The sequence below is a fragment of the Numenius arquata genome, chromosome 23 (genome assembly GCF_964106895.1).
Source record: "Numenius arquata chromosome 23, bNumArq3.hap1.1, whole genome shotgun sequence".
NCBI classification, from domain to species: Eukaryota; Metazoa; Chordata; class Aves; order Charadriiformes; family Scolopacidae; genus Numenius; species Numenius arquata.
The window spans coordinates 1165954-1176407 of NC_133598.1; the positions used below are offsets into that span (position 1 = coordinate 1165954).

The 10454-nt window shown below is 54.8% G+C and overlaps 2 protein-coding genes across 2 annotated transcripts in view; both read left to right on the plus strand.

The window, feature by feature from the left end:
* Window positions 1-10095, plus strand: part of LOC141474804 (feather keratin Cos2-3-like) — a 28354-nt gene extending 18259 nt beyond the window's left edge. Inside the window, 1 exon segment of the mRNA XM_074162883.1 lies at window positions 9873-10095. Within this exon segment, the coding sequence (XP_074018984.1) occupies window positions 9873-10095 (223 nt within the window).
* LOC141474805 (feather keratin Cos2-3-like) lies at window positions 4142-4897 on the plus strand. Its single transcript, XM_074162884.1, has 2 exons — window positions 4142-4220; window positions 4539-4897. The coding sequence occupies exons 1-2, from the start codon at window positions 4142-4144 to the stop codon at window positions 4895-4897; spliced, it is 438 nt and encodes a 145-aa protein (XP_074018985.1).
* Window positions 10096-10454: the final 359 nt, after the last annotated feature.

The window sequence follows — 10454 nt, forward strand, 5'->3', positions numbered from 1 at the left end:
AAGCCAGTTGCATGGACGGATGGAGGGTGAGAGGGAGAGGGGACAGAAGAATTAGGGGTGTTACACCGAAGGATGAAGGTCTGAATCCAGAGCAAGAAAATGCTCAATGAGTGGAGATGGCGTGGGTGAGGAGTGGATGTGTGGAATACCGGCATGGTGCAAGAAAACAGTCTTTTGCCTACAGATATTAAAGAAGCAGAGGAGGTGATGGGACAGGGGTCTCAGAGAGTAGGAAGACGGTTGAAGAATGGTAGATGCATGGAGAGATTGGTCAAGAGATGGGTGGCTAGGCTGGTGGGTGGATAAAGAGAGGAAGAGTAGACAGGCAGAGGGATTGTCACACTGAAGGAGAGAGGGCTATATTCAAGGCAATCAGACTTGATGATTGCACAAGGGAAGAAGAGGTAGCACAAAGAATCAGGTGTACACGCAAGCAAGCTTGTACCGAAAGAGCTGGTTCAGGAAGAGGGAGAATAGGAACAGGGTTTGGGAAGGGGGACGAGAGATGGCAGAGAAGCAGGAGGGGGAAAGATCCCTTGAGGAAGGAGAGCGAAGAGTCGGCGCTGGGCTCCCCGGGGAACAGCTCGGGCACAGCCCCGGCCCCCATCCGCCGCCGCCAGCCCCACGCACCCAGGAGCAGCGCGGCCAGCCCCGCCAGCCCTGCGTCCCGGCACCGCCGCATCCCGCCGCTCCGCCGCCCGCGCCTCGCTGCGCCCCGCCAGCCCCGGCTCTCTGCTCCGGCCGCCGCGCCTCCTCTCCGCCGCCTCCTCTCCTCTCCTCCGCCGCCAGCTCCGCCCCGGGGCTCAGCCCTGCGCCGGCGCCGCTCGGGGGCTCGCCCGGCCTGAGAGGGCTCAGGGGCTCCGCACGGGCACCACTTGCGGCAACTGCCAAAGGGACTCTCCCCGTCCTCCTCCAGCAAGGAGAAGCCGGCACAGCGCCAGCTGCAGCCTGGCACAGCAGCAGGGCCCTGGCCCAGGCCATGCACCAGCTTCCCCGAGCTGTCTCCCAGCTCCGGGGCTGGAACCGGCAGCCACGGATTTCCTCTGGGTGGGAGTGAGGAGGCTGAGAGCCTCCCTTCAGTTGCCGCTGTGCAGTCCCAGCACCATGCCCCAAAGCTGTGTTGTGGCAGAGGGAATGTGAGGACAAATGTGCCCATTGGTGGCCAGGGGTCAGGGAGAACCGGGAAAGGGTTGGTGGGTGTCACAGAGTCAGGATGTGGGTGAGAGGTCATCTACATCAACACCTGATTGGAACAAACCACATTGCTCAAGGTCACATTCAGTCCCGTGTTGAACACCTCCCAGGATGAAGACTGCACAGCCTCCCTGGGAAATACATTCGTTGACTCACTGTTTCTTTTAGTCTTCTGTTTCATGACAATTCCTGGTGTTCCAGCTGCTGTCCATTGCCTCTACTCCTGTCATAGGGCACTTCCAGAGTATCTTCGCTGCCTCCTCTGAACAAGTGGTTCCTGGACCTGCTCAGAACACTTGAACTAACACAGCTCAGTGTTCCGCCTGTTCCCCACAGGCAGTGTTTGCTAAAGCCTTGGTGGGAGTGTCTTCCTTCACACCTCTCATGTTCCTCATGAGATCAAGAAACAGTATGGGTTCTACTGCTGATCCCTGAGAGACCCCACTAGTAAATGTTTGCCCCACTGATCACAACTCTTTCTGCCTGACTTTCCAGTTAATTTTCCTCTCAGTTTATCATTCTCTAACTAATTTATCACAAATTTGGCTATTAAGGCCTCTTACCACAAAAAAGACATTGGGGTGCTGGAGCGGGTCCAGAGAAGGGCAACAAAGCCGGTGAGGGGTCTGGAGAATAAATCTTATGAGGAGAGGCTGAGGGAGCTGGGGGTGTTCAGCCTGGAGAAAAGGAGGCTGAGAGGAGACCTTATGCTCTCTATAACTCCCTGAAAGGAGGGTGTAGAGAGGCAGCGGGTTGGTGAGAACATCTGCTTAGAGAGAGGCTGGGACACAGCAGAGGTCTTTTTTTTGTTTGTTTTATGCACTAAAAAAGGGCCTCCCTGGGCCAGGTTACTCTTTGTAGGGTGATGAAGAACACATGGCTCCTGTCCAGGCTTCAATCTCCCCACTCAGTAGTGGCCTTGGCTCCTTTGTGACAGGGTAACTTTGTGACTTGCATTGACCCTGTATCAGTTTCGGTTCTATGTGAGCATGGGGACGAAAGAGGGGTGGAAGAGATCGCCTGCCCCAGCCCGTGGAGCAGCAGCAGCGGCCGGTCCGTGGGGCAGGAGCGAGGTGTGTCCGGCTGACGGTGGGCAGGAGGGTCTCTGCCGCTCGCCGCCCTGTGCAGGGCAGAAAGGTGCTGCTCCTGGCCGGGAGCCAGCGGGGCCGGCGGCTGCAATCGCTCCTTGCCGGGCCCCGCCGGACACCGCCACCGCTCCGGGCGCGCTTCCTGCCCCGCCGCCGCCGGCAGTGTGGCGGGGGGGTTCTGTGTGCGTCCCGGTGGGAGTGTGGGGGGTGAGCGGGGGGTGAGGGGCGGGAGGAGGCTTCTGCCCGGTGGACGGTGCCGGAGCCGCGTCGAGGGAACCTACCGGGGCTGCGGGACGCGGGGGCTGTGGGGCCTGGAGGGTCCCGGTGCCAGAGCCGGTGGCGGTGGCGGTGGGTCGGGGGAAGCGCCCCGGGGCGAGGCGGCCCCGGCGGGCGGAGCGGCAGCGCCCCCTGGCGGGCCCGCCCGGGGATGTCCCCCCGCCCCCGACACACACGCCCGGCCCCGCCCGCGGCGGTTCCTGCCCGGCCGCAGCCCCGGCTCCTCTCCCCGTGTCTCCCAGGGCGCAGTAATACACCGCGGCGTCCCCGCGCCGGGGCCGGGCGAGCCACAGGGCGCTGGACCGGCCGTCTGCCGCCACCCGCAGCCACCCCGGCGGATCCGGTAGCTCCTTGGAGTCTTTAAGAACTCTTTGGAGTAATGCGGGGCTTCGGCCCGGGAGCTGACGGTACCAGTAGATCATGTCCCCGGTCTGTATGTTGGGGTGAGAGCAGTTGATGCTGATGGCGGTGCCCTCGGTGGTCTCTGCCGACGGCTCCTGCTGCACCTGGGCTCTGCCCGCAGCCACTGCCGAGGAAGGAGAAAGAAATGACAAAGATGACAAAGACACGAGATGGTCAAGCTTCTTCAGCATTTCTCCTTGCCCATCCTTTGAACTCTCTAGCGCTGGGGAGAGCAGCTGTGTCCTGGCCTGGAGAGGCAGGGAGCAGGGACTGCCAGCCATGCTGAGGAGCTCCCAATATTCTGGTCATCTGAATTCAACTAAGGATCCAAGTTGGAGTGAATCCATCCTTGCTGTGGCCTGAAATGGGCAGCAGCAGAGTGTGAGCTCTGCAGGGGCAGGAGAAGGGGAGCTCAGGAGGCAGGGGCTGCATTTCAGGGCCTCTTCCCTGGACAGATCTCCTGGGGGCTGGTGCCGTCACCACTCAGCTGCACTGGGGTTCCCTGGGAACCTGCTGCACTTTGGTGCTCATGTGAATGTCCCCACCATGAGCAGCACCTTCCCTTGTGATGAGGACACACAGAGGAACTTCTGGGGAAGGACAAGGCCCCCGGCGTGCCCGTGCCATTGTTTGTGTACTCGCACACTGCACAGAGTGGGGACAAGTCCAAACCAGCCAGACTTTTTTCCTGAGGTCCGTGGTAGGCAGGATGGGGTCATAACCGAAGAGCAAGCACAACGCACACACCTGGGGAGGGAACAACGACCATTGGAGTGAGCTGAGAGGGGAGGGAAAGGGATGGGCATTGTTCCTCATGCGAGGGAGTCATTCAGCATCCAGCTGAGGATGGCTGGAGCTTCCTCCTGAGAATGACACTTCAATCACCTCCAACAGAGTGACCCAGGCTGATGTCACTTGACTGCTTTGGACCCACCCAGCACTTGAGCTGAGTCTTCTGCCTGCACTGCTGCAATCCTGCCCTGGAAATCCTGGGGCCTTTCAGTCGCATGCTCACAGGAAACTTTAATTGGGGAACGGTCATGGCACAAACCTGGAAATGAAAAGGCAGCAGTGTTGGAAACCGAAGCACAGCCCATATCATTAGCTGCAATGGTTTGCATTCAAGATGAGCTTGTCAGAAAATCGTTACCTCTGCAAAGGGCGCCTCTGGTCCTGCGGCAATGAAGGGCAGGTATAAAAGCCAGTGCAGGTCCCTCCTCTCTCATCCACTTCTCTGGCCTCCTTCTCTTTGGGAACCAGGTGAGTCTGAAGCTCCTTTTCCTTCTCTTCCAAAGTGAGATCTCTCCTTGATGCACATCTCAGCTAATTATGGCTATGTCCTGTCTTGGGCTTTGGATGTTCTCGTGATGTGAGAACATCTGCTTAGAGAGAGGCTGGGACGCAGCAGAGGCTTTTTTTTTGTTTGTTTTATGCACTAAAAAAGGGCCTCCCTGGGCCAGGCTGCTCTTTGTAGGGTGATGAAGAACATATGGCTCCTGTCCAAGCTTCAATCTCCCCACTCAGTAGTGGCTTTGACTCCTTTGTGACAGGGTAACCAGGCTGCACCTCACCTACCCTTGTGCTCTGCTTCCTCCCTGTTCCTCTCCCAGGTGCACCTCCACACTCAAGACATGTCCTGCTACAACCAGTGCCTGCCATGCCGGCCCTGTGGCCCAACCCCACTGGCCAACAGCTGCAATGAGCCCTGTGTCAGGCAGTGCCAGAACTCCACCGTCGTCATTGAGCCTCCTGCTGTGGTGGTAACCCTGCCCGGCCCCATCCTCAGCTCCTTCCCACAGAACACCGTGGTGGGATCCTCCACCTCTGCTGCTGTTGGCAGCATCCTCAGCTGTGATGGAGTGCCCATCACCTCTGGGTGCTGTGACCTCTCTGGCATTTCCAGCCGTTACTATGGCAGAAGGTCCCTCCCCTGTTAAAGATTCTGGGGAAGTCCCAGGGAGACACCTTGAGGAGCTCAGAACATGGTGCTGGGCGGAGCATCAAGCTTTAGAATGTTGTTTTCAGCACAGATGAATGGCTTTGCTTTTCTTTCTCTTTTCCTTGTTTGCTTCATATGCCCTTAGCAGCAAGGTTCCCTCAAGGTCAACCTGTTGGACACCATCTGTCCCCTCTCCCTCTATGGGACAGGAAGACAGACATCATGCAAGAACTTCTTCATGACCAAGGACCGCAAACTCACAGCTGCCCCTGGGGCTCCATGAACTGGTGGCCCCGACCTGGAGTGACTTTGTTTCCCACTTTTCACTCATTAAAGTTCTGCTGCATTCAAGTGTGGCCTCCAGGTTGTCCTTTGCTCTGTGGACACTCTCCAAGTTGCCAAAAGAGAAGGGGTGGAAGGGGGTAAGACCACAAGGAGATCTATTCCCGTTCACAGAGGAGAGGTTGGTTGGGACATCCTGCAGTGACTCCTCTTTTGGAACCATCCCTTGGAGCTGAGGAAGACATCCCTGGCTGCTCTGCTGCCAGTGACCATCAGGTCATGCCTTGCTTTATATCAGGCAAAAATTGTCCAGGAAGGCAGGAGGCCCTGAGGTCTCAGCAGCCCCATGAGCTCTTGAGCAAGGCCGTTCCTCTTGCTATGGCCAGAGCTGCTCTGGGGTGTTGGGGTGAAGGCTGTGGGGCTCTGGAAGATGAGTTGCTTGCAGAATGGCAGGAGTGGTAATGAAGGGAACAGCCTTTGGGATGACCTCTCCCCTCCACCACCCAATCTAGGGGCTATGGCCTGGAGGCATCAGCAGGGTGGAGTTGTCCATGCTGCTGGACGCATCAAGGCTCAAAAGTGGAGCTGAGCATGTGGGAGCTGAGAGTGCTCAGCACAGAAATGGGACAGTGAAATCATGTATTTCTGAAGGAGATCAAATTGCTGTGATAGAGAACATGCAGGAGACCATGAAGGTCATCCAGGACGAGGGTACTGGGTGCACTTCCCATGAGTGCTGAAGGCAGGTGCAGAGCCCTTGACTGCTTCTTTGGTCCCCACAACAAATCTGTGCTTAGGAATTGGCTGCCATTCTTTGAGGGAGAGGATTTTTTTCCATGCAGATCTCATCCCTTCTTATCAGTGGAAATGTCTCTTGGCAGCCACTACAGTCCCATATGCCATTTCCTGCATGAAAATACAGATGTCTTGACAAAAGTGTTCAGGTGCAAGGATGGACATGATGGACCCAACCCGTGTCTGCCACTGAGAATGGAATTATAGCAGATGAAATCTAGCTCAGATTGACTGAAGACCAAAAGTTTCAGTCTCTCTTCCCTGATGTCTTCCGTCCAAAGGTGCTGGAGGGCTTCCTCGGGCCAGGGGACTTATCCGTCTCAATCTGCATGGCCAGCTATACTTCTTCCAGATCCTGGGAAGTCAACAATGCTTTCTCTACATTCCCATGACCTATGGCCACTGCTTGACTATGTCCAACCCACTGCACTCTGAGGCCATCATGCACCAGGCTGTGTGTGTCTGGCAGGTGGCAAGGACAAGACTGGCCAGTTCCCTGTCTCATTCTCTGCCTGCAGTGCTCACCTCTCATAGTACTTCCTGGAGGCCCAACCACATCCTCCACTTCTTGGGTCATCCCCCAGTTCTCATCCACCAACTCGACTGACCAAAATGGGGCAATCCTTCTGTGGACTAGATCCGTCCAGTGACCTGTGCCCTGGAGAGGGGGCAGCACATTGTACTGTGCTGTGGGAGTGATGGAGCACTGGCACAGGTATCCCAGGGAGTTTGCCCAGTTTCCCTCTTTAGAGATTTTCAAAAACCACCTGGACATGGTCCTGGGCAACTGGCTGTGGATGGCCCTGCTTGAGCTGGGTGGGGGGAGTGGACCAGATGACTTCCAGGGGTCCCTTCCAACCTCAGCCATTCTGTGATTCATTCTGTGAGAGTAGCTGATGTGGAGCAGCTCTGGGTTGCCACCCTCTGACGGGATGGAAGGTTATCTGTACTGTCCTCTCTTTCTTTCTAGTCTTAGTGCTAATAAAGGGCATTTTCAGGAATGTTTTGAAGAGGCTGAGTGCCTTTCTTAGTGGGATCAGTCAGTGTCATTTCTGGTGCCCCAGCCTCAGGGTTTGCACCCTGTGGGGTCTAGAGAACAAGTCATATGAGGAAAGGCTGAGGGAACTGGGCATGTTTAGTTTGGAGAAGAGGAGGCTGAGGGGAGACCTCATCACCCTCTACAACTACCTGAAAAAAGGGTGTTGAGAGGATGGTGTTGGCCTCTTCTCCCAAGTGAATAATGACACGCCCAGAGGAAATGGTATGACATTGCAGCAAGGGAGGTTTAGATTAGGTATTAGGAAGAATTACTTTACTGAGAGAGTGGTCAGGCACTGGAATGGCCTGCCAAGGGAGGTGGTGGAGTCACCATCCCTGGAGGTATTTAAGAAACGTGGAGACATGGCACTTCAGGGCATGTTCTAGTGCCCGAGATTGTTGTGGTTTTGGTTTTTTTTGTGTGTGTGTATGGTTGGACTCGATGATCTCAAAGGTCCACCAATGAAGATTCTGTGATTCTGTCATTCTGTGGGCAGTCTGGCTTGTCTCAGGCCCACCACTGAGGTACTGCTCCCTCTAGAGAGTTGGGGCTGGTCTCACACCCCCACATCTCTCCTAAGGACATCACTTAGGACACTTGCAGGCATCTAAGGATCGAGGAGGATTTTCAATTGTCATGTGGGGATTCTTTGTGGCTGCATCCATGTAGATGTTCTTTAGATTTTATATTATTCCTGACCCACAGACTTGGGACAAGAAGAGGCTCAATGTCTGGAAAGGTCATGGCGGCTTTGACTCCACTGTGGTGGAGTCTTTTCTAGAGAGAAAACAGCTGACCGAAGCAGTGTCAAGCTCTTGAGGTCAATAAAGCTGATGGTGCCTGACTCATTTCCTTAACTGTGGGGTCTGAAGAACGTGCCTACAGTCATCCTGAGAGGCTGAGAGCTGGCATTGGGTGCATGAGTTGTCAGTGATGTGTGTGCATGTTCACAGTCACATATATGTTCCTCTGCTGTGCTCATGAGTGCATTTGCACACATGGGAAGGGACCTTGAAAGCCCATCCTGTCCAACCCTCCTGCCATGGACAGGGACATCTCTCACCAGATCAGGTTGCTCAGAGCCCCATCTAACCTTACCTTGAACATTTCCAGTGATGGGGCTTCCACAACATCTCTGGGATACATCTTCCAGTGTCTCACTACCCTCACTGCAAAACTTTTCTTCCTTATGTCCAATCTACATCTACCCTCTTTCAGTTTAAAGCCATTGTCCCTTGTCCTGTCACTGTGGACCCTGGCAAAACGTCTTTTGCCTTCTTTCTTATAAGCCCCCTATAAGTATTGCAAAGCCACAAGAAGGCCTGCCCAAAGCCTTCTCCTCTCCAGGCATAACTACCCCACCTCTCTCAGCCTCTCTTCACAGTGGAGGTGTCCCAACCAGTTTTGTAGCCTTCATTTGGGCCCACTCTAACAGACTCTACAGACTCTTCCCACAGGCAATGCAGAGACATCAGCTCACACACAGGTCTTATCCCATCCTACAGTAAATGGAATGAACCATCTTTCTGGAGACACTGAGCCTGCAATTGTCCAGTGGTGGCCTCTGAACTAAAGTCACAGCAGGGCCTGCCTTTACCTGGTAACATGTACATGGCTTGCTTGATCATACGCTCAGAAGTGAACCCACAGACTGTTCCACCAGAGCTACAAACACCTCCATCCCATGGGTAAAGCCCATATCTGTGTCCCTGGTAGTCAGGGACAGATGGAGAGCGGGGAAAGAGATTTTGTGGGGGTGAGCAGGATCACACTGGGCGTGTTATTCTCATCAGCTGCATCTCTGCCTCTCACTGAGTGCAGATCAGTCTTCTCTCAGACACAGTGAACTCTTTAAAACAGGATTTGCAGAAGGTGACTCTGTCAAGTCCAAGTCCTGTGCCTTGAACAGTGTAGACAGCCTCTTGTTGAGTGTCTTGAGTCTACTCAATGAACTCTAGATGCCTAGAGGTCTAGATTAGAGTCTGTGTGTGTGTGTGTGTTGTCTAAGCCAGCTTTTAGTGTGTCTTGAGTGACCTTTACTGGACTCTTCCAGCACGTGAGATGAGTCCTCTGCCCACAATCAGGTGTTTTGCACCGGAAATGCTTGGGCCTTTCATCCTGTCATACAAAGGATGCCTCCACTGGGGAATGGGCCTGGCATAAAGCAGGAAATGGAAAGACACCAATTCAGGAAGCCAAAACAGAGCCCATAGCATTAGCTGGGATGTTTTGCATTCAAGATGAACTTGTCAGCAAACAATCACCTCTGCAAGGGAAGCCTCTGTCAGCCTGGGGGCAGTTAAGGTCCATGATAAAAGCCAGCCCAGCTCCTCGCTCTCACATCCACTTCTCTTGCCTCCTGCTCCTTGAGAGTCAGGTGAGTGTGATCCCCCTTCTCCTTCTCCACTGTCTCAAAAAGGAGGTCTCACTTCAGCAGACCTCTCAGCTGACACTGGTTTTGTTCCATGATAGATCATGGGGCTGCTTGTCATGGAAGAGGGAAGCAGGGAGAAGGTTAGACATGGAGGGAGTCTGGGACTGTGCTGAGATGGCTTCTGGACTCAGAGGCCAGGCAGTAGCTGTATAGGAGCTGGTGATTCTTTTTAGGCTCTGTAAGGATGAGGCCAAAAAGCCCTCATATATCGCTGCACAGCCTCCAGTTTTCAGCTCTGCATTTTCTTTGGCTTCGTCATGGTACGGTGACAGGAATGAATGCCTGTGTGATTATTTTTCCCTGCCCTTTCTCTCAGGTGCACCTCTGAACCCAAGACATGTCCTGCTACGACCAGTGCCAGCCCTGCTGCCGGCCCTGCGGCCCGACCCCACTGGCCAACAGCTGCAATGAGCCCTGTGTCAGGCAGTGCCAGAACTCCACCGTCGTCATTGAGCCTCCTGCGGTGGTGGTGACCCTGCCCGGCCCCATCCTCAGCTCCTTCCCTCAGAACACCGTGGTGGGATCCTCAACCTCCGCTGCTGTTGGCAGCATCCTCAGCTGTGACGGAGTCCCCATCAACTCTGCCTGCTGTGACCTCTCCTGCATCACCAGCCGCTACTGTGGCAGCAGATGCCCTCCCTGCTAAAGATGCAAGCAGTGGCCTCATATAAGGACCCCTCGGAACTCAGAACATGGTGCTGGACAGAGGATTAAACTACATGCCATTGTTTTAAGAGCAGCTCACCATCTCTGGCTTGCCCTGCAAGGGCAGATGGGAAGATGTCAACCTGGGCTCTCTAAACACGGCCAATGTCTACCCTTCCTGTTCTTTTTTTCCTCTCACTTTTTTTATCTCTTTTCTTTGTTTTCTGGTGTTCCCCTCAAAGTCTGTTGTGAGACCCCAGCAACCAGCCTGGAGGGACCTGCAGCCTGTCTCCCTTTGCTGGGCACATCAACAGATGCCCTGTGGGAACTCTGCCACAGCAAAAGTGGAACGCATTCTCC